We start from the raw sequence: 23,813 nt of genomic DNA, 5'->3' as shown, positions 1-23,813 counted from the left end.
GGTTTATTGAAGATTGTAAATATCCCCCTAGCTCTGCTCTCTCCCTTTCTGCCTTATATTGCTGGCTGCCATTGTGGGGTAGGCCCCAGCTGCGTGTTTACTTCAACATTCTTTTTATTTAAGTGGACTGTTCTCACTAGAGTGTGATTACTCAGCAATAAACTTTATGGCCGGATTTAACTTCGGTCTTTGAATTTCCAGGACTTGAATGAAAGGGTGAAAGGAACTCTATCTTTCTCTGAGCAACATTAAGGCCTGATCCTTATCCTCAGAGCTGTTACTTTGGCGAGTGATCTCGGGGGGTATAAACAGACTAGTCAGAGGTTAGGGTAGAATTTTGAGAATTGCCTGCTATCTATCTATCTATCTATCTATCTATCTATCTATCTATCTATCTATCTCTCCAAACCAGCTGTGGATATCTCTTTCTCTGCACAGGTTTGGAGTAACATTGATTCAGCAGATTGCATTGTTTTCCTTTACGTGTCATAAAGTCGGGTTTGCAAAAGAATGGAGTGGTTTGATGTGAGAGATGGGCTTTGTTTTATTTCTAGCTAGTGCTATGCCATTTGAATGTTGTGGTATAGGCTGGTTTGGCTACTGTGAGCAAAAATGGGAGAAAGGCACAGGGTTTTAGGAGGGGAAGGTTGTGTACCTCTGCAAGGTCTACATATTGCTGACTGATTCCTATTTTTCATTTATTTGTCTTTAACTTTAAAGAAATGGTAGTATCTAGGGTATGTTCATTGCAAAGAGCTCAGTTTTAAAAACATTTAATATTTTAAGTCAACCCTTGTGCGAAACAAATAGAGTCTGATGCCTTTGTGTCTGTCGATCATTCCTATCAGCACTAAACAAACACATCTGCATATATTTCATATTAAAAAAGGGAGAAAGGCTTTAAAAGAGCATATCCAAATGCACATTTGAAAATCATTTCCTTATAAACAGCTGGAGATTTTATAGTACTCTAGTTGACACATTTTCGTCAATAGGAATATCAGAAAGTTGTATATGATAGGCGTGTAGTATATCATACTATATGCCATAAAATTTTATAGTTTGAGGCAAGGCACGAAAAACCCTTAAAAGTTTGGTCTTCATTTATGCGTGGGTACTTTTCCAAGGAAAACCCTTTGCTTGTTAACGGGAATTATACGAGACACAAACAGCTCATGATTACTCAGTATTCAACAATACTGCGCTATTTGAATTATCTGGCTAATATACAAGCACGCACGGACTCCCGTTCGACTAATATTTTAGGATCCTGGTTATCATCCTGGATTGTAATTTTTCATTGCCTAGAGTGAAAAGATTTGCTACTATGTATTTTCCACATTTTTGAATGTGGCTTCTGGACCATATCCCACACAAAACAATGTACAGAGGTTCAAGAACTACGGAAAAGAAAAATATCCCTAAGTCCAGAAGCCCATAAACCCGCCTGTACTTCAAGAAACACTAGCAACAAAAGAAAGTTAGCTAGAAATGACAACTTCACCAGGTTTCTGGCCCTGCCTTGTCCTTAGCATCACAGTTGAAACCATTCAAACCCAGAAATGCATTAAGATTTCCTAATACGCTTTGAAATTTGAAATTCAAACGAGATCAGACTGCCGAACTCTGTGGAAATAGTCCCAGGTCCGAATTGTTTTCCGAGGGAAAATGTCATGGGAAATCATTTCTGGGAATCAGGAGAGAGGTTTTATCTGCACACGTTATTTTTCTGATGAGTTTGGGGGATTAATAAGTGCGAGTTTTTTCTATTTTTGGAATGGCAAGTTGTGTTCTGCGATTTGAAGCACAGTTTACCTAATCTTTTGAAAGAAGTACTTGCGCGTAGTGTCTGATGTCTAAGTGTAAAACCAATTAAAGACTAGGCAGCTCTCCTAATGTGCGGAACTGGTGACTTTGCAAGACATAACTTTCTCTAAACCAGAAGTACAACAATCCAATGGAAAGTCATCCGTAAATTACAGCTCTGCAGCCTTGTCTAAACCATGCAAACACCCTAATTTCAGAACATTACAGCGAGATTATTATTCTGCCATTTCCTTACATTTAATAAGTGTGTATCTGTGGAAGGGTGACAATAGAGGAGTTTGCAATTTGCTTCACGGGAAATTGAATGGAACTGATCATGACGGGGGGGATCAGGAGGTTTCGATTTCAAACCCTGAATACGGGAGCAGTGCCTTTTCCCTCCCCGCAAATACCGATTTAACGCATTTAACGCAGACACAAGTAAATCTCGTGACCAAGTTAAGATGTCGTTGGCTTTCTCAGTCCTTTCTGTCTCTGCCCTCAAAATGTCCCCGATTTGAGGCTAGGATTACTAGCTAGAGCGGAAAACCACAGTTCCCACAGTCGTCTGGTAATCTTTGAAAATATTATCCCTTTCAAATTAAAGCATCTTCACTAATGTCTCTCTGTAAGGCAAATACTCATGGACCACCCCAGTCACATGTTCCTGTAGCTATGCGCACAAACAATTTCGAATCTGACACAGAGAGCGTGTAAAATTTGCATGGATTTTGCCTTATAACACGCAAAAGGAATCTTTTCTATATCCCCTCCCCCCAAAAAATGTCTTTTCAATAATAATATTTGCTATGAAGGTTATTGGGTAATTATTGCAATTTTGTGGAACAGTCCTTGCTTGAGGTGAAGTCTGTCTCCGGATAATAAATGGCAGCCCGTGCAGTTCACTGCCAGGTTAAGTAAATGCAGAAAAGATAAATCTGCACACCCTAGGAATCACCAGCAGAGCTCGCTTTAGACCAAGTTCACAGTCAACTCGTTTGCCTAGACAAGGCTTCGCAAACAATTAGACTTGTTTCTTTATGTTTAAATCAAGGAGAAATGACTAAAACCCTTCAGCAGAGAGCTGCAGCATTTCCCCCAACGCTCGTCGCTCCATTCCTTCCAACCTCACGCCCAGAACTTACCCAGCATTTCACCTGCAATTGTAACCATAAAGCGCCTTTGAGTAACAGGCTTCCCTCCAACGCTGCCGAAAGGCTGTGCAAACTGATCTAACAGCATTTTACAAAGCTGCGAGATTAAGGAAAAGAAAAAAAAATTCAAAATGCAAACGTATCCGATTTCTCAGCAGCAAGAAGAAGAAAAAGGAAAAAAAAGCGCCCTTAGAAATCTGGGGGAAGCAGCAGAAGTATTGAAACAAACAGTGCGAGTCTCTTACTCCTAAAAGAAGCTGCATAGCTTTTGTATATCTTTGTGGTTAAGGGCGTTACAACTGCAGGTCAAAAAGTTGAGGGTCAAAAGTTTACGTTTTGCACCACTCTTAGTCATTCGCCCAGACAGAGTTTGATGTCAATGTTATAGCCGAGATCTTGACTATCAGCACAAAAGATAAAATAGCTTTGAGTTACGTGTGTATCACAGTATGGACTCCAGGTGAACCCTACTGGCTGAATGACCTCAATTACCAAGGAAAGGATAGAAAATTCCTCTTTTCAAGAGTAATACACGTTGTATTTCATCTTGAATTATCAGCCACATTTGTGTCTGAATATCTCAGGTTCAGCAGCGGCAGGTAAACACGCGTGTTACCCTCACAGAAGCCACGGATGTTGCCTCCTGCAAAAGTCAGGTAGCAAAATGCCTCACCCTTGTTTATTATATAATAACCTGCTCTAAGAGGTTTAATGGTAAGCCTTCTCACCTTGCAAAATGGCAGGAAGATAAGATAGGAGCGGAGCTATTAACACGTAAATCGATCCTAGCCGTGTCTTTGTTTTTGCTCTCATTTCTGTAGCGACCGCTAAACTGTGCTTAAACAGGACATGCCGGAGATAATACGGGCTATATGTTTGGTCCGAAGGAGCTCGTTTAAAACGCGGAGCGGTGAAGCCGTGTGGCCATACCCATGGAAAATATTACGGAGAAGCTGGCGCCCTGCGCCTCTCCGTGATTTGGAGGGTTCTCACAGCCCTCTGGAATTACCCGAGGCGGCAGTTCCCAGCGAAATTTGGAGTAGGACGCGTTGTTTTTCCTCTCGCCACCCACCCCTCTTCACCCTTCCAAGAAAAGTTTAGTGGAATTTCTTAGCGCAGAGAGATTCCCACATTGCTGGGATTTTTTGTTCCCAGTGCCGCCTCTGAGTAAAAGCTTTAGCTCCTTGGTTAGACGTGTCTGCAGGGAAAACTAGCCAATATTGCTCAAGCTACTTCATTTTGGAGGACATCATCGCAGACGGGATTCGGCTTGAAATTTTAAGGCTGAGGGGTCGGTGGAAGAGGGGAAATGATATTCCCAAATAGCCATAATCAGACCTGAAAGGTGTGGAGGAGGGGACAGTGCGACAAGGAAATCCGAGAAAGACCGCACCTCACCCCCAACCACGCATTGCTGCCTTTCCACCCCCAAGGCAGCAGCCAACACCGGCCTCTGTGTAACTGGTACGCGTGAATTATTTGCCAGAGACACAGCTGGATCGTGGCGGGCGAGCGCTGTATCTTGGGAACAAGTACGCGAGAGGTTAGATATCAGATTAGCCAAAGTGATTATCGGAGATTGTGCCTAAAGTACCTGCTGAAGCCCGGAAAGTGTGTAATGCAAGTGTTTGCTCGGCGTGTAGACGCTGTTCACAAGTTGTTGCTGCTGCTCACTTGTAGCGAGCCCTGGCACTGCACGTTTAGGGAGCCTGCCCGCTCTGGAGATAGTATATAACCTTTCACATCCAGACTATTTATTTGGTGTAGGAGCGAAGCCTGATAACAAGCTAAAAACCGTAGCCAAATATCTATTTTGTTAGAGAATAGCAGGCGGATTGTTTCCAAGAATAACAATGCGTCTTTGATATAGCCAGAATGAAAGCTGTTACTATAACCGGCTTACTCAAGAGTAGGTGACAGAAATCCATTTACTTCCTCACTAAAACAATTAGTGGTCCGGATTCCATATTTTAAATCTGGTTTAGAATAAAAATATCAATGAGGATAATTTCAAAGAAGTTGAAACCGCGACTTACATAAATATTGACCCTTTTCAATTATTGTTTAAATTGTTCCCCCCCCCCAAAAAAAAAATTAAAAAAAAAAAAAAAAAAAAAAAGAGAAAAGAAGAAGAAGAAAAAAAAGGCAACAGACTAGAACAGAGTAGTTAATAATTTGAGACGAACTCTCTCTGTCCTTTCACTCTCTGCATTCAGCACGCTGCTCTCTGGCGTGGAAGGTCTGCTCAAAAGACCATTCATTTAAAATCCAGGCACAAATCACATTTTACGTGTGTTTATTTAAGCGCACCAGGACAGAGTGAGCAAGCCCCGCCAACTATCCCATTGTTAAGAATACCCCAGTGCCAGGGAAACCACCGCTTTTACCAAATGCTGCACTTGGGGCAAAAATGCCAACATTGCCCCGGCAGCGCCCATCGGGAAGGACGTTCTCATCCGCGGAGGCAGGAGCAGCCTCGGGGGTGTATCATTCCCAGGAACAAAGAAAGGAATACAGTCGATACATTCCATAACGTTTACATTTTCCCTCGATTTTTTTCTTATTTTTCCCTTAGAAGTAGTGACCTGGGCAAAGCACCCTGCTATCTAAAAGACACTGTTATAGACCTTTTAGAAAAACTAAGTCCAAGGCCGAGGTGAACTTCAGGTCACCGCGTCTAACAAATATGAAAATGTCGCCTGGTGAAGGGCACGCCTTGTTATTTAACAAAGACTGTCAATGTGTAAGATTAATAAGAAACAAAATGCACACGGTGTCACTTTTCGGTCACTTTGAAACTTGGGACAGCCTCGCATTCAAGAGGGGAAAGCTGGGACTAAATATATTCAAAATGGTTCAAATCAAAGTCAAGCCAGGCTGCTAGTGCGATTCTTCCTCCTCCTACCGCTCTCGGTGGAGGATGCCCGGCACGGCGAGAGGTTGACTTGAATTATTATTATTATTATTATTATTACTATTATTATTATTACTATTATTATCATTACTACTACTACACTACTACTATTATTATTGCTGTTGTTATTATTCTTGTATCTTTCGTGGTAATTACGTTTTAGCTGCGTGTGTGGAGGGTAACAGGAATGCTTGTCTGTTTCACAAGAAAAAGGGGGATCCCCTTTCTCCCCTCTTTCGGTATGTATTGAGTTGCCTCTTCTTGGTGCATGAAAATTTACTCTCTCCCTCTCAACTTAGTTCCAGCGCTGTCCCCATCCCATTCTCGGCCAGCCTCGGCCAGGAAACTCTCGCTTCTTTATTAATTGATTGAAGTCTCCTTCTCCAGTGAAATCGAGCCTTTAGTCCTTCTGGAAAAATAAGGGAGCTGGCCTATTTTATCCTATCCTTTTCTTTCTTTGAGAACTTAGGGTGATGGTACAAGTTTGTTAAAGGGAAGTACTGGGGAAGAAAAGGGTTTGAGATTGTTTATTACAGCCATAAATCTTGCAGTAAAATGTCGAAATGGCCGTGTGCAAGATAACACTTGGTGGTCTTGGCTGGGTTCTTGTTTATGATAACAAAACCAGAAAGACACGGAACAGGCCTTTTGGAGGTCCTGCCTCAGCACATCTTCACAGACTAAGAGAACCACATGAAAAAACCAGACTTGAGCTGAGCAGCTCAGGTCACCTTGCAGATTTACATTCGTATACAAAATTGAGTCCTTCTCTCTGTAACCAAGCGCCAGAGACCTACTGTAGAAAGAGGCACGGTGAAACTTTGAGATCTAATCACAGTAAATAATACGAAGCAGAGCCCGGTCAACTCTCCCAATATAGCGCTGATCTTACAAACCGAGACAACACTTCTCGTTGTGTTTTACTGTGGCGTGGGAACACGGCAGCCCGCTGTAGTGCTCCGGCCATAGTGCCTCAGGACTTCTGCCGAGGAAAATATTTACGATACCCCGGTGCAATTCATCTGGTGCTAGCCGGCAGGTATTTGTATGTATGCGTCTCTATGTGTGCATGTATTTCTTTACACCGGGAAAATGCTATCATGGTGGACTTCGGCAGTCTTTTATTTCTTACAGTCGTGGAAGCTTTTTTTTTTTTTTTTTTTTTTTTTTTTTTTTTCATTTAGGAAATGGGTTGCTGTTGTTTTGTTGTTGTTGTTTTGAATATAAATAAAACAACCTTCCCTTTTCTGTCAAATGTGTGCTGTTGAACAGTTGCGGCTGTCTCTGTGTGTAACCGCGTGTGTGTAACCGCATTTCCTCTCCACGCAGAGTAAATAGAGAAACTTATCTATTACGCCAGTTAGAGTTCCATAGATGTGCTGTTGGAAATGAGTAAGTAAATGTGTTTTAACTCTCTTTACAAATTAGACATTCGATAGTAGGAGGAAATGAGTGATTGTTTAGATAAGTACCCCAGTATACCCAAGTGCTGGAAATGTTCTAACATATTACAAGCCGCATGCAATGTGAATGCCTATGTGTCTGTGGATAAAATATAAATCGATACGATGTGTGTCTTGTTAGATAGAATATATATTCAAATAGAATTTTATTGCATGTATCCATTATCTATTAAACTGCAAAAGACAATAATCTGAATTTAAACCAGGGTAACTGTTAATGTAATATCTTTAGGAGGGCAAGATCTAAACTGTATCATATTTACGCTTGATATATTAGAAGTATTCTCCCATACTAGCAGATGAGATTTAGCCAGTCAGCAATTATATTCTCTAAGGGTGTGGTAAATATTTCTATGTGTTTATATTCTTTCCTGTACAGATGAAAAAAAATAATCTGAAAAAGTTCGCGCCTACTCCAAATGTGGCAGACTAGCTGACGTTCAAATAAGTATTTTTTTTTTCCCCCTTAGAATAAGAGCGTAATTAGTTTAACCATCAAATTTCAATTACCTAAGGTCAGGGCGGTTGCCTCGTTTCCCCCTGAGCTGCAAATACCGTTAATAGTCTCAGTTTTAGCAACGCAGACGTGCCCGAGTGCCCTATCCCTCCTACACCAGGGTTTGCGAGCTACTTCTGCGAAGGCGCTAGCGATTTTTTTATGGAAGTGAAAATTAAGAAATAAACCCGAGACGAGGCACACTAAACCCAACGGACTTAAATTCGTAGTTCAGAAAGCTCTCCTCCGCCGGGAGGGATGCTCACAGTGAGCCCTGTAATCGCCCGTAGGAAGTGTTTGGTACCGTCGTGTCCGCCTTCCCCTCTCCCTTCCCCCTCTGTTCCCCGTTATTTTCAGGCTCGCTCTGTGCCTCACACGCCGCAAGCCCCTCGAGGACTCTCCTCGGCCTCCCCGCGACCTTCGTTCTAACTTTTGCGCCTATTCCTCCAATTAGCCCAGCTTCAAAGGGGCGAAAGGCTGTCCCTGGAGCCGGCGGCCGCCCCGGGTCCGCGGTGGCGGGGCGCTGGGGACAGAGCCTCGGTGGGCGGCCGGTGGCCTGTGCCCGACAGCCGCTGCCGCCCTCTGCCTGCGCGCAGCCCCGGCGTTTGGAGACGGGCTTGTTTAAAAGGATTGTGCAACGCCTTGTGCAATGCCTGCCTCCCTCTGGATCACGCAGCTGGGCTGCGCTCCGCTTCCTCGCCCCGCTTCCTACACTCTCCCACGGGAGAACGAAGACACAAAAAGTGCCGGGGCGGGCCGGGTGGGTGGGAGACTGTCAAAGCCGGATTAGTTCTATCTCGCTTGACACCGCGACTGCCGGACGCGGCCCGGGCCGGCGGGCGGGAGGAGCCGGGGATGCTGCCGAGGAGCGGACGCGGGGCGCTCCCCGGCCAGGCAGCCGCCGCCCGTGGGGGAGGCGCGGTCCCCGCGGAGGGTCCGCGGGCGCGGAGCTGCCCTGCGGCCGCTCGTCCCTCTTCCATTTCCTGATCCGGGGTCCGCGGCCCCGCGCGGTAATTGGCGCTGGCGGTCAGGTGGTGGCGGGGCGGCGGGGGGTGCGGGTGTGTGTGTGCGCGGGTGTGTGTTTGTGTGTGTTGTAGGCGCTCCAGGGGTGGGAAGAGAGGAAGGGAGGGGAGTGCAGCGGGGAAGGGGGGGGTGGGGGGGAAGGGCTGGAGGCCCAAACTTTGGCAGCGGCAGCACTTGACAGCAGCGGGAGGGGGAGAGGGAGGGAAGGGAGGGCAGGGGGGGGGGGAAGGGGAGGGGCCTCGCCGAGCCCAGAAAAACGACAACGCGAGAAAAATTAGTATTTTTGCACTTCACAAATTAATGACCATGAGTTCGTTTTTGATAAACTCCAACTACATCGAGCCCAAATTCCCTCCCTGCGAGGAATACACGCAGCACAGCGGCAGCGCCGGCAGCTCCGCCAGCTACCACCCGCACCACTCGCACCCGCACGCCCCGCCGCCGCCGCCGCCGCCGCCGCACCTGCACGCCGCGCACCCGGGCCCGGCGCTGCCCGAGTACTTCCCGCGGCCGCGCCGGGAACCGGGCTACCAGGCTCCCGCGGCGCCGCCGGGGCCGCCGGGGCCGCCTCCCGAGGCGCTCTACCCCGCGCAGGCACCCTCCTACCCCCAGGCGCCCTACAGCTACAGCAGCGCCGGCAGCGCCGCCCCGGGCCCCGAGCAGCCGCCCCCGGGCGCCTCTCCGCCGCCGCCCGCCAAGGGCCACCCCGGCCCGCCCCAGCCCCTGCTCCCAGGCCATGCCCTGCAGCGCCGCTGCGAAGCAGCCCCCGCCGCCGGGGCCGGCACCGGGCCCGCCTGTCCGCTGCTGCCCGACAAGAGCCTGCCCGGGTTGAAGGGGAAAGAGCCGGTGGTCTATCCCTGGATGAAGAAGATCCATGTGAGCACGGGTGAGTTGCCCTTGCCAGGGGGAGGTGGGGATGCGCCTGCAGAGGAGGGAAGGGGGGGGAGGGTGCTCCCGGGACCGGGATGGGTCGTTGCGTGTGTGGCTTTTTTTTTTTCCCTCCTTCTCCCTCGGCGTTTCCTAATAGTAAAAAAAATTTAAAAAAAATATTAAAAAAAAAAAAAATAAAGAAAAGAAAAGGAAAAAAAAAAAAAAATAAAGAAAAAAAAGAAAGAAAAAAAGGAAAAAAAAAAAGAGGGAAAAAAAAAAAAGTGAGAAACCTTTTGTATCCGGGGTCCTTTATCAAAAGATTTACGAGACGCCAAACTGTTAGGGCAGTAATTATAGCCCCCATAAATTTAATTGCCCTGCAGTGGCTCTGGGCCATGTGTCTTTGAAGCTTTTCTTCTAACCCAAATGCCCATCACCATTTTTTATTGCTCCTCGATTGTCCCCACTGTCGATAGGCTGGGAAACAATTTTTCTTGCCGTTTATGTATCTTATGTGAACCCGGTGTCAAGTTATTATATAATGATTATGTTCCATCCCTTCCCCTCTCCTTCTTTCCCCTCCGCGTGTGTATGTGTGTGCCCGTGTGTGCACGTTTCAGTCAATCCCAATTACAACGGAGGGGAGCCCAAGAGGTCTCGCACTGCCTACACCAGACAGCAGGTCCTGGAGCTGGAGAAGGAGTTTCACTTCAACCGCTACCTGACCAGAAGGCGACGCATCGAGATCGCGCACACCCTCTGCCTCTCCGAGCGCCAGGTCAAAATCTGGTTCCAGAACAGGCGCATGAAGTGGAAGAAAGACCATAAACTGCCTAACACAAAGATGCGCTCCTCAAACCAGTCCACACTGAGCCAGCAGTCCAAAGCACAGACACAGGGCCACCCCCATCCGCTCGATGGGGCTACACCCAACGCAGCTGCGCTATAAATACGGTTTTTGGTTTGAGTCTTTTTGGTCTTTTTTTTTGTTTGGTTGGCTTTCATTTTTGTTGTCGTTGTTGTTGTTGTTATTGTTTTTTAATATATATATTTACCTATATATTGGGGTTTTCAAGCTGCCTCGAGGTGGAGGCTGGCCTTTTGGACCAAACTGTGTAAAACAAAACAGGAGCAGAAAAGGAAGACGAGACGTGCCCAAGAACGGGCACATGTTTAAACCAAAACCCGGACGATTGTCTACATTGTATATAGATAATGGTTCCATGCCCATCATTTTTTTCTATTTATGGAAACGCTCTCTTGCCCTCGGTGTAAGAGAGGGCTGGATGCTGTCATGGACGAATTCGCTGTACCTAATACGGACACTTTTTTTTTTTTTTTTCATTTTCCCTTTTTTTTTTTTTTTTTTTTTTTTTCTTTTTGGGAACACATTAAAAATAAAAGACTTTTAAAACAAAGCAAAGAGCTCGTGAGACACTTGTGTAAGGCATTGACTTGAATAGCGCTGTTTTGTGGTGTGTTCATGGATTTCTCTGTGCGTGCCTGTGTGTGTGATGATGCACACGCACGTATACACACACAGATCAACACGGGAGAGAGAACGAACACGTCCACAAAGAGGTTAAAGACTTACGAAAAAGTCCCCTTTCTCTGTCTAAAGGAAAATGTTTTATGTATCAAAGGTGACTTAACTGGTTTTAAGTGTAGCCCCCTCAGTAGCTGTGATCTATTAGTTTTTCTCCACATTCCCTATTGCATTTATTTAAAGAAATATTGCTATAAAGGCTGTTGCTGTCTTCATATTTGGCACCGTCTAAATAGTTTTGGGTCCATGTACAATTTGTGGATTTTTGGTGTAATGTATAATAGTGCCAAATGCTAGTAATAAAGATTATTCTGTACAAAAGAATTAAACGCTTGAAACACAAGTCCACTACGTGCTGTTTCATCCACCTTGTGCTTGGCTGGTGTTGGCATCAGGAATGGAAAACAACAGTTTAATGCATTGTTTTGACTTGGATTCATCTTGTCAATAAGGTAATGGTTATTTTAAATGTGGCAGAAAACCTCCTGGCTCCTACTTGCCTGGCTGGGAAAAATTGCCTTGCAGGACGAGGAAAGGTCTTGCTTCATTGTATAGGTGAGTGGTGCTCTCTTTAGCTGACTTAGACAGAATGAATCTGACTCCACCGATGGCCGTGCAACTGTTTTCAGCTGCCTGACAAGAGAAACTGTGCTTCTTCTGGGAGCCAATAAGCTCCCATGCCGTGATAACACTTTAAATCTTTAGCCAGTCGTGGTTTATTCATTCATTTTCTCCTGATTATGATTTCTTAGCTGGCTAGCACTGTTTAGGGGGAATACATGAACGGTAATCTAAAGCTTCTTTTAAAGCTGCCTTTTCTGTTTCTATTTCCTTTGTAATTCCCCTTTTTTTTTTTTTTTTTTTTTTTTTTTTTTTTTTTTTTTTTGGTTGTATGATTATTTTGAAATGTGTTGAGAAAGCCTTGGTAGACACACTAATTTATGAATTTGGATACAACTCACGAGGATTTTTTGACCATGATTGTCACAACTACTGTGGCAAAATGGGATTCAACTAGTTCCAGCTCAGACCGTGCATCTTGCTGGTTCCAGGCAGCTAAGGAGTTCAGGCAAAGCAGAGCTGCTAACGGGGAGCCCTGCTTGGGGCTTTCACAACGTGTTGTAGCACTGAGCTGGGTAGGAAAAGTCTTGGAAAGGCGCTCAAATGCTAGTAGATCTTCCAGGGAAGGCCAGTACTTATTTATTTACTCACCCAAATACATACAAGATGGATTCTTGCAACCAGTGCTCGTCTTCGCATAAGTGAGGCCGCCAGGACCAGGGGCATCATCATCCCAGGTTGAGGTAGCACCAGGGTCCAAGGGTTGTGCCAGCATCCCTGCCTAGCCATGGAATGTGCGCCATCCCAGAGATGCACAAAAATGTAGTGTGCCACTGGCCGAACACGTTCAGCATCAGGGAGGTGGCAGCTGTAAACACCCCCAGCAAACACGGCTGTCCCCATACCTGACCAAGGAACAGGCCTGAAAAGCGCACTTCTGCTCACGCATTGCTGTTTACTAAATCCTGAGCCGCCAGACGTCTCCTTATAAAAGGGAAAAAATATAGCTGCATGTGAGGTAACTACTATCCATAAATGTGTAACTCTTCATTTGGTTTACTGCTTGAGAATCCCTTAATGCTTTTAGAGCCAAAATTAGCAACAACTGAGCAAAATTCCAGCTGAAACGTATTAACTGGCAGTGCAGGATTTCTTTAGTGTGCAGCCTATGCGTATAAACCTGGTTTGCTCCCATTGTAAAGAGAAATGAAATCACGCTGCAAATAGCAATTTTAGCGAGAATCATTAATCACCTCCTACAATAAATACTTCTTTGTAATTCAACAGCGGTTCTGAAAGGCATTCTCTTGGAAAAGTCTGTGAAGACGCAAAGGATTTTCCTGGGGGAAAAAAAAGTGGTCATGTGTAAAGACACAGCATCTTCGCTGTCTGCTAAAAAAATGTATATTCTCTTGCTGGAGATTGAACTGCGGACTGCAAAATACCCCATGGCAGATTATCGTCGTTTAAGGTAAATTCTCCTTCCCTCTCTTCCCCTTCTGCCCGTGTTGGGAGCAGAATGCTGCTCCCGGGCTGGGAGCCCTCTGCTCCCCGTCCAATACCTCCCATCTTTACAATAACTTCAAAAATTACATCGTCCTGTTCAAATTCTCGCATTGTGCTCCCTTTGCTAAGGCAACCAGGAGTTCACCGAGAGGACAAATTTTCTATCCCATTAATTGTTTTTTTTAGAGGAGCAGACTGACCCTTCAAACCCTTGACCTTTAAAGACAGTATTCTTTTTAATCCGGCACTTGGACCTAAATGTCTCTTCCCCCCTCCCTCCCTCTTGCTCTCCCGGTGTCTCACACACGGATTTATCTGCTCTGGCCACAAAGGCGAGCACAGCTCAAAACGCTGGAAGTGGAAGTGTGTCAATATTTCAAAGAAAGACCAAATCACCTCAGAGTCAATTTGCTGTCAGCAGGGAACGCCACTCGGTTAACCCCGGCACCCACCTCCCTCCACCCACCAAGAAAAATACTCCTCTTCCAAGATCCCCCTCCTCGTTTCTCCTGCAAGCTCTTGCTATACCTGGTGTTTCATTACAGGAGGAGCTGAACTGTGACAAGCGCCTTGTGGTATTTAATAACCAGGGCCATCCTGCATCGGGGGATTACGCAATGCTAGGATTTAATTTTTTTTTTTTTTCCCCCCCCCCAGGGTGCTCGCAGTCCCAGGTCTTCTTGTCCTGTGTTTGTAAACGAGGAAGGGGTGGGGGGAGCCCTCAGACAGGCGGAGATCCTGACAGGTTTGCAGTGAAACTGCAGCTCTCCCCGGCGCCCCCCCGCCTCCCGTCGGGGCCGCGTTCGGGCCGCCCGGGCTCTCCCGCCGTTCCCGCACCTCCGCCCGAGCCGGGCCCCGCACGTCACCTCCCGAGGAGGCGGAGGCTCCTCCGGCCGTGCCCGCGGCCCCAGGGCCCGGCCGGGCCGCCGCGGGGTGGGACCCCGGGGTGTCGCTCCAGGGCTGTCCCCTCCCGCCCAAGCCCGGCCCACGCGGGTCCCGCTGGGGTCGGGGCTGTCCCCGCGTGGGCAGGGGAAGCTCCGCGGCCGCCTCCCTCCGGCCCCGGGCAGCCCTGCTGGCTCCGCCCGGGCCCGCGGACAGGCAGCACTCACCCATGGAGGACGGCCCGTGCCGCCCTGACGCTCTCCCGTCCCCCTGGCAGCGGCGCCGAGCCCCCTCCCCGTGCGGCCAGTGACGGCCCGGGTTCAACCGGAGCCTTTGGAGTGCGGGGGACGGGGTGGGGGTAAAGCTGACCCAGCTCGCTGTGCAGAACGGGACAGACCCTTGTTAATAATGCCCCAGAGCTCTCCCTGGAAACTGAGGAGCTGTCAAAGGCAGCAGAGATTAGGGGACCCAAGTACGAGCATCCCTGCGCTCGCAGATAAAGGTGTTGCGTCTGTTCTGGGGGAGATATTGAAATTTTAATCTTTAGGGTCACGTGACTCATTAAATAATTAATGCAGATAGTCAGGAATGGATCTCTGGCCGTCAGTCCTCACTAGGAGTGATTCTCTCAGAAGTGAAACTCAACTCCTTATTACTGGAGTTTGTTTTCCTTTCTTTCTTTCTTTCCTTTTTTTTTTTTTTTCCCCTCTTTCTTTTAAAAATCCCCCACCTGATTTATCTTGAAAGATTCTAAACTTCTTAAGCAAGCAGTAGGGTCTGTGTTGGTAAGTAGGTAGTGTGTATTTCTAGCTTGATGACTTTAATTGTTTGTGCCTGCTTTGTCTGCTGAGCATTTGCTTAACCAGTTTAATATTTAGAAATGTTAAATCTTTGTTTTAGCTGCCTTGTGGTCACATTATGGCTTTTGGTGATTAAGTGTTACGGAGGCAAACACACTTGATAATGTTCTAATTCACACTGTGGAAGGCTGGGTGCCACAGTGCAGGAGGACCCGCTTTGTTCAATTTTCCTGGCGTTAATAAATCACCGTCTCTTAATACATGGCCAAAAAAGCAATGGAAAGGCAGTGAGCAGTGCAAAGGAAAAGTCATAGGCGAATTTCTCTATGACTCATTAGTCTGAACGATTTATGTACGAACCTAGAGTGCCGCAATGAATATTAGAGTTTGGGATAACAACAAATTAAAAAAAAAAATCATAGTTTTTGTAAAGCGCTTTATTGCTACTTAGTAACTCTTTCAAGAAACAGCATACTTTAAAGGACCGTGGCAGTGTAAAATATGGTAGCGTGACCTAATAGCTCCAAAATAAATAACAGAGAGTCGCTGGCACCGTTTTCAGATACACGCTCCATATTTAACACGAGTGGGACAACCCAGTCACGACACGCTTGATCGATGATTATTGCTGTTTGTAACATGATTATTGATTAGAGATCAAAACGGGTAAGGTACGACTTTGAGCCTAAAATGCCAGGGGGTTCCCCCTGTGCTGGAGCCGAGTGGAAGGAAAGGTAGAGCTAAGAATAACCCCAGGAAGCAGCGCCCGGGCTCTGTGATTGCAGTTCGAACTTTCCATTTTCTTTTGTGTTTGCCAGTAGATTTTAACAGTCAGCGCTCGCAAATTTATGAGACAGCAATAAACAGTTTAGTAGGCTATTATTGCATGATTTTATGTAGACTGGAGTTCAACACCAAATTTAAAATTATTAGCGTAATTATGGAACTACTAAATTACCAAAGCAAAGTATCTGCTCGAAAAGTTCTCCCAAGACAGACTTAATATTTCCAGGGCTCAGATAACACCCTTCAGCAAGAACGGTGTTATTTAATTATTAGCATTTACATTTACTCTCGATTGTAAGATGCGTTGGATGGGTTTTATTAGCAAGGCTGAATACGGGGGTACATTATTATATCTGACAAATTCATATGTAAAAGTGATTCAGTAAGTGGCATGCAAATGACCTGACTATTGGCTTTTTGGACCTAGCAGTATTGTTTATTTTAGGGGAAAAGAAGCAGCCCAGTTTTTTCCCCTCCCTCAATGGCTTTCAGTGATGTCGGTTTTTTCGTTGCCTTCTTTTTTTTCTTCTTTTTTTTTTTTTTTTTTTTTTTTTAAGAATTTGGGCCCGATCCCGCTTCACTGAGGTCAATTGTTAGTCTCTTACTGAGCTTGTGGTGGCAGGATTGGGCCCTGGCTAACCGTTTGAATAAAAGCCCAACCACAATACGCCCCGCATTTAAACTGGAACCCTTTCCGAGTTTTATTCAGCAGAGATGAACACCACGACTTGTGTTTAATGTCTGTTCTTGATTAAATGATCCTAAACAAAGGTTTCCCAGAGGAAAATAAAGCAGACATTCATGTAACAAGAGTTAGGAATGACAATATTTCCAAACACTTGGAGACAGAAGGCATAGCTTGTCTACGGGGAAAAAAAAAAAAAATAAGGAAAAAACCCAACCAAAACAACCGCACGCTTTTATTTCTCCGCTCCCCGTGCTCTTCACCCGGGTGGGAATCCACGCTCCTCGCGGGAGCCCGAGCCCGCTCCATCCCCGCCCGCCCCTCTCCGGGCTCTCCCAGCGCACCCGGCAAACCATGTATTGCCAATGAAGGAGCAAAATACCTCCCCCTGCACTCCCCGGTAAGGCGCTGTTTGTTGCTTGTTTACAGGGAGCCCCGAAACGAAGCCGCTCGGCCGGGGCGGTGGGAGAAGCCGGGAGCGCCTCAGCCCAACCCTGCGCAGCTGGAGGAGGTAAGAGCCGGGCAGCGGCCGCTGCTTTTGCGCCCGTGGCGGCTGTAAGAATGCGATTTGCCTGCTACCTGCATGAAGAACAAGACTGCTGGAATGAGATTTTTGTTGTTGTTGCGATAAATATTTAACCTAGCCGGGATTTTTTTTTTTTTCCCCTGGATTGGCCCTATTCATCTTCCGTGGGTGGTGAATGCGCGTGTCTGGGCAGACAAAGAAGTGTACGGGACCTGAGTGATCGCCATCCTTATAAAGGCATTGGGGACAGGAAGGATGCAAAGTCATCTGAAGAGCGAGAGAGTTAGAGAATTTCTTTGTCCGTTCTTAGCTCCTTCCGAAATCAAAGGCACCAGGCGAGGGAGAGAGGGTTGGAGCCAGTTCGGTATTGAATGGCCGCTTATCGCGGCTTGTCTGTTCGCCTCCTCCTCGAGGAGTTCCGCAGCCAGTCCTGCAAACGAGAAGTGCATGTGGGGATGTTAGAAAACCTGATTTTTGTCTGCGTGCATACAACAGAATGGTTCGCGAATAAATTTCGGGTATTTGTCCGTCCTGGCCTGCTTTGCACTGAGTGGAGGTCGGTGTCTGGTGGTTCGGAGTTGCTGAAGTCCGCTTGAAGTGTGCTTGGTCCTCTGGCAGGAGAAAAGAAATGCTTTCCATAGTGACAATTTTTTTTTTTTTTTTTTTTTAATGCCGGCCGTCGAGAGGGGAGGATTACATAGAATTAGCTCAAACTCCTGCTAGATTTACCTGCTTCTTTTTGGATATTGATGTACAATTAGTGTATTTTACTACCTTTTAAAAGCGGCCATAAATTACAGGACTACAAGGGCTCTTTGTGTTGGCTTAATGAGCTGCTTAAATCTTAACTACAAAAAGGCGCTGCAAATGTCTATTCACGCTTGTGTTCGGAAATTGAAAGCGAAAACACGGTACGAAGGAACCTTCCTCCGGTGGCATGTACCCACAGCATTGCGGGCAGAGATATTTGGGATTCCTTAAGTGACCCAACACCGGCAGACTCAGCTGACTCTGAGCAGAACTTCTCTCACAAGGGCACAGTCGATAACGCTGCTCTTTTTATCTGGTTTGGAATGATCAAAGACCAACTTTATCAGACTCACGGATGTAGGTAAACAGCTCTGCGTCCCAGCAGATTGCAAATCTTTCGAGGTAGCGAGGAAATAAGTACTTACATCGTACGGGTGATTCCCATTCCGTCTCCACATGGGAGTGATAGGCACACCTCTTACCAACTGGCATAAAAGTAAACTTGAAGCACAGTAAAAATTCTAAATCTAGTTATGTTGAAGGTAACTTCAAATAGCATTAACGCTAAGAGTGGCCATTAATGCCAGAACGGGCACAAAGGGTCTCCCTTAATGAAGGCACGTTATGAACTCAGATCTGTTTGTTGTTACTGAGGCTGGAATTTAAACTCAGCTCAAAGCCATGTGTATAAAGCACAGGAAAGTCAGTAGCACACCTACTGATAAACTCCACATTTTTTTCTACTAGAAACTAGAAAGTCTTTCGGGTCTCCAAATCATCAAGATAATAAAACACAACGTTGAGTGTCCAGGAACAGGAACAAAGCAATAAATGGGGTGGCGAGGGAAGTCTAGCGCCCGCGACTTGCAAGATCATTTGAATTTGCATCTGAAACCTCGTAATCACGCTACTAGAGCAAAGAAAACTTTCTCCAAATTCGGCGGAAGGGAATAAGTTTCAGCTGCAATTCAAGACAGCACTAAGTTAGGCAGACTCCCCCTCCCGCCTTCCCAAAGCGCACTCTGTGAAAGGTATTCACACGTCAAGAAGTTACTTTTCTTAAGAATTAATTAGTTTCCCCACTATATACACCAAGTTAATTGTTAAACAGTAGTTTTAGGATTAACTTGACCATTAATACCAATAAAGATGTTCACAGAAACAGGGTTTTGAAGCCAATAGCCACAGCTAGCGTTAAGGCATTTCAGATGACTTATGATTGTGATTTATTGCTTTTGTAGTTTCTATTTGCTCAAGACTGTAACTTCTAAAGCCATCTTTCTACTTTTGACGCAAAGCAGTCGATAACTTTTTACAACAGCCCCAAGAAAGACTTGCTTTCCTTTTTTTCAGCATCTGCTCCATTCCCCATTAATTTCAGTTTCATTGTTGCAGAAGAACTTCTCTGCGCGTTTCTTCTACGGGATGTAAACGCACCAAATTTAAAAGAGCCGTGAATCCAATCTCAAGCGAATATCGGCCTTGGTTTACAATAACTACGAGAACTGTGGAGTTACCAGGCATGCTGATAGTTACAGACTCGGGCATGTTGAGTGTGCCCAATACCCTCTCTTTTTAAAAAGTCTGTAGGTTTTATTCCAGTTCCTAGTGAGGGATAGCATGTGTATACCCTGGTACTAGCTTAGTCACTTCCATAAGAAAAACTGCGAAGTTTTCTCCTGCTGTAACGTCATGCTGACTTCGCTGCTATGCCGCTACTGTACACTGTTACGAATGGGTTTACATTCCAGTGGCCCACTTTTACAATCCAGGCGAGAGTATGATAAGGCTGGTCCAGAACACTAAAAGTCGTCTTTAGAAAGAAAACTCCTTCCATTCTGTTCAATGAAGTGTAGGTAAAACAGTCAGAGGGGATATGTAGTTAGCTTCTTTGGACTCGTGGGAGATGGTGGAAAGATTAAGGCAAGGGTGTCTACATGATGATGCACAATGCTAAAGTCACAGAACTGAGCCAGGAGCGCGTTAAAAGCGTGAACTATCTGATTTACTTTGCCTCCTTCCAGAAAAGTTGTGTATGTGGAAGGTTTCTTTTGTTTGTTTAGCTTATTGTGTCAATAGCACAAGTTAAACAATCTTACAGGGAAGATGTGATGGGTTCACACACAGGCGAAGCTGCCTGGCTCACGAGCCACGTACAACTTTGCTTTTTTTCTTTTTTTCTTAATTTTTTTCCTCTTAGGCAAAGAACTCCCCCTCCCCAATTTTTTTTTTCCAACGTTAGAAACCTATAATTTTGTGCATCACTCAAACTAGCTGTATAGGAAATGCGTAAGCACAGGTTTAACAGCAAGGTCCCAAAAGATTTTGCAAAATTCAGAGGCACGCCAGTGAAGGAAGGTGTATTCTTCATAGTGTGTTACGAGGACAAAAATCAACTAGCCTCTTAGAAGAGACTCTTTTTTGCCTTTGTCAGGTAATTATAGGTCTTTTTAGTTTCTACAGGAGCCCTGATGTAGCGTGTGGGAGTTGAGCAAGCCCTGTACAATGGCAGGGTAGAGGGAGCTGGGGGTGGGGGGAAGGTTGGTAATCGTCCCGTTTAGAAGGGGGCTGGAAATAATAGCATTAAGATTTGGGCTTTCTTCGGGGCTTGCAGAGGACATGCGACGTGGAGCAGAGTGGCGGGCCTGGGGAGTAAACGCCGCTTAATTAGGCTAAGTATCAAAGTGCAGCGTTATAAGAATTCTTCTTACCTTCCAATGGGTTTTGTGTAAAGAAATATTGGTGTGGGAGGAAAGAGAATCAGACCAATCTCTCCCCATAGTCATCTGCATCCCTTAGATTCCCCCCCCGCCCTCCTCCCTTAGAACTCGTCTTTAACATATTGGGTTAAGGCTTTAAAAAGCGAAGGCTCGCGCTAAGAAACCCTGTTCCTTCAATGATTCCCTATTTCAAATAAAAGGATTTAAGTTGACGTATGACCACGTGAGCACATAATACAGCGCATTATTGTGGCATTTGGAGTGGAGACCCGGTCTGGCTCCGTCTGCGATTACGCTTTTCCAGTTTCTGTTCAGAGCAAGCACTGCTTTCTATTATTTTTTTTTTTCTCTCCTGCCCCCATCCGTCCCCACAAGAGCTGGCCATTTCGCTGACAGCTTTCGTTCCTTATGGAAAGGTTATTGTCGAGCCGAGAGGACGAAATGCTTCGTTAGAAAGGATGGATTTTATTTTAAGGTATTTCCGTTGATTGTTCATTTATGTGGTGAGTTATTGCTGTTCGAGGCAAAGGTCAGTAGCAGAGGCTGGAGTGAGTGCGTGTGTGTGCGTGCGGGTGTGTGTGCACCCGGAGCCAGGCTGCTTTCCCCTTTGTTTCAATTTGCTGTGGTAAATATTCAACTCTACCCTTGCAGCGAGCAGAGCAGGCAGAGTTTGCCTCTTTATTTATTTTTCTCCATAGAGATCCCACACTGCTGTTGATGGCCAGCTGCCTCCGCTACAGCCCCTCGATTGCCATTTTACCATTATTTATGGCCGGCCAGAGATAGGAAGCCTCTTTTATTGTCGCGTTTGAATATTTCCCCCCTTAATTTTATTCCAGTATTTTATTTGTGGGTTTGCGTGTTTATTTATTTATGTATTTGGGCAAGTGGGAGTAAACGATGTGGGGGGTGTGTGATGCTCCTCGGTCGGGGTCGTGCTCGAGTGTGCGGCGGCGGTTGTTGTTTTATGGGTGTTTGTTCGGCCGCTGCCGCTCCGTAAATCGATGACTGTGCGATCGTGCTGCCATTTTATTTATGATGCTTTAGTGGTACTTTGTTTATTGTGCGCGGAGCGCTGCATGAGTGCTCCGCTCTATGGCAAAGCTTCCCCTTCCCAAATGAGCCAAGGCGCTCCTCTTTATTTCTCCGCGGTGAGAAGGAACTGAACCAAGAGCCAAGCACGGCTTCTAACAATAAATCAGCCTTGAAAATGTGGGGGTTTATTCTGCCTCTCTGAAAGGGGATCTGGAAAGAGAGAATAAAAAGGATAGGAGTGGAAAGTATCTTCTAGGAGAACATATACTAGCTCTAAATTAATATCCATGCCGTCGCTTACATAAATATAGAAATATCCATATATAAAAATATGTAAGTATTCGCGTATATTTGTCAATATGAATGCATTGATATAAATGCGCTTTAAATGACAAAAATGAAAGATTACTTGGCTATCCAAAGAGGGCAAAATGCTAAATGAAACCCTATTTCCCCGGTGTGCCCCGGCTTTGGGAAAGGTTGGAGCCCTGGGACTCACTCCCTTTCCTCTAGTTCGCTCCATGCCTCTCGCTTATTCCTGTTGAGCCATTTTGTGTCCAGTTACGCGCTGTTTGTAATTGCCCGTCTCCTAAGGGGTCAGAAAGAGAGGGAGAAAGGGAGAAAAAGTGAACGATTATAAAAACTCCGCTTATAAAAACTCCGCTGAGAGCACACAAAAAAAGGTTATTTCCACTCGGAGCTATTCGCGGCCATTCTGCAGAGACCTTCAGGGTGATGTTTGGGATGGTCTTATGTTTTCCTGCTCTTTAAAGCGGCTCTAGAAGCAGAACTGACCCAAATAAATATTATTTCCCCTTCTCGCCACACTGAAGTACAGTGTTTCTCTCTTCAACAAGGGAAGGAGAGCTCTTTTGCTCCCATTGTGTGTCTGAAAGCCAAGCTTGGAGTTGCCGTATTTTGAAACCGGCCAAAATGTGCCTCAAAAATAAAACCCAAGCTTTCATTGCAGCTAAATTACTTGGCAGCCTTTCCTCTGATTTATGACCCAGTTTGGATGCATATTGACCCAGTTAAAACACTCATAAATAACACGGTCCTGCTCTAGAGTAAAAGAAAGCAAGAAGAGTTCTGGAGGAAAGGGAGATTTCGGCGAGTTGTGTAAATAACTTCAGTCTGTTGAGCAAAGAGTGCGTTGCCTCTCTAGTACTAGAAAATATAAATAACAATTTAGATCGACCACGGCTTGCTTCGATTGTCCAGTCCTTCTCTAATTCAGCTGATATCCCCTTCTAACTCTCTAACGACTTGGACAGGCACCACTTCCAGAACTGGTCCCCTTCTCCCTCAACTCCCTGCCTTGCTATTTTATCTCTTAGAAATCCCCCAGAACCAGCCCTGAATTATGGTGCTGCCCGCTTCCATTTCGGGGCATCCAAGGACAAGGCGCTTTACGGGCATTATTTTATTCGGAAAATAGTAATTCGCGGGAGGTGGGGGGAGGAAGGGGAGGGAGTGCCACAGAGTGGGACTCTTCGGGGAGAAAAGGCAGGTCATTTCTGAGTCAGAAATCAGCCCTAAACACTGTCCGTCCCTCCCCGAGCTGAGCCCTCTCTCTCCGCGGAATGGAGCAGAAAGAAAATATTCGGCCTCTGGGAGGGAAAGAGATAAAAGCAGCGGAGATCTGTGCGTTGGGACACTTATCCCGACATCATAGGAGACATAAAAAAAAATAATCATCTTCTCATGTTTAAAATTACCTCTTTGGGGAGAGAGGGGGCGTGGGGAAATGGGACTAATTGGAGAAATCTCGCAAAATACTCTTTGCAGGCAGTAAGATGAATGGAAGAAACACTTCCATATTCCTATGAACCACTTCGGTTCTCACGATTAAAGTCCTTACATATCCTTTCATTTTTAAAAAAAAACACCCTCCCCCCCGTTCCCGTTCCCCCTTCTTAAATACAGACATTTAGTCCGAATATCCCGCTGGAGATGGCTCCCAAGTTGAAACGCGCTCCTAGGAAAAACTCGCCCGGCTTTCCGCGGGGGCCCCCAAACCGGCAGCTCCCCGGTGTCCGCAGGTTTCGGCAGTCCCCATCTTTTCTCTCCCTGTCCAAATCCTTCTCGCCAGTCCGGGGAGCTTCGTCGGGGCTCAGCGCTGCCTCTCAGTATTTGCCCGGGCAAGTGGGCGAATGGCAGATCAGCAGTTTCAGAAGAAAGTGTGGGGTTGATTATTGACTAAAAAGACCTTTTTTTTTTTTTTTTTTTTTTTTTCCTCCTTCCAAAGCAACATTCACAGGATTGTTTGAAGCAAAACGCATACGAAGGA

The 23,813-nt window shown here is 45.9% G+C and overlaps 2 protein-coding genes across 3 annotated transcripts in view; both read left to right on the top strand.

The window, feature by feature from the left end:
* Positions 1 to 23,813, top strand: part of LOC136361322 (uncharacterized) — a 42,397-nt gene that overhangs the window by 13,929 nt on the left and 4,655 nt on the right. Inside the window, exons 4-5 of the mRNA XM_066319152.1 lie at positions 13,121 to 13,304; positions 16,922 to 17,003. Of these exons, the coding sequence (XP_066175249.1) occupies positions 13,121 to 13,304; positions 16,922 to 17,003 (266 nt within the window). The remainder of the gene's footprint in view (positions 1 to 13,120; positions 13,305 to 16,921; positions 17,004 to 23,813) is intronic.
* On the top strand, positions 9,090 to 20,914 carry HOXA4 (homeobox A4). 2 transcript variants are annotated; one of them, XR_010743620.1, is made up of 3 exons: positions 9,092 to 9,742; positions 10,347 to 10,738; positions 20,905 to 20,914. XR_010743620.1 is itself a non-coding variant. In XM_066319180.1 (2 exons), exons 1-2 carry the CDS (start codon positions 9,157 to 9,159, stop codon positions 10,673 to 10,675), a joined length of 915 nt encoding a protein of 304 aa, XP_066175277.1. In that variant the 5' UTR covers positions 9,090 to 9,156; the 3' UTR covers positions 10,676 to 11,615. The 2 variants fall into 2 exon arrangements, 1 of the variants encoding a protein (XP_066175277.1); XM_066319180.1 differs by lacking the exon at positions 20,905 to 20,914 and having other exon boundaries at positions 9,090 to 9,742; positions 10,347 to 11,615.

The sequence above is a fragment of the Sylvia atricapilla genome, chromosome 1 (assembly GCF_009819655.1).
Source record: "Sylvia atricapilla isolate bSylAtr1 chromosome 1, bSylAtr1.pri, whole genome shotgun sequence".
NCBI classification, from domain to species: Eukaryota; Metazoa; Chordata; class Aves; order Passeriformes; family Sylviidae; genus Sylvia; species Sylvia atricapilla.
This window is presented reverse-complemented; position numbering and strand designations above follow the sequence as displayed.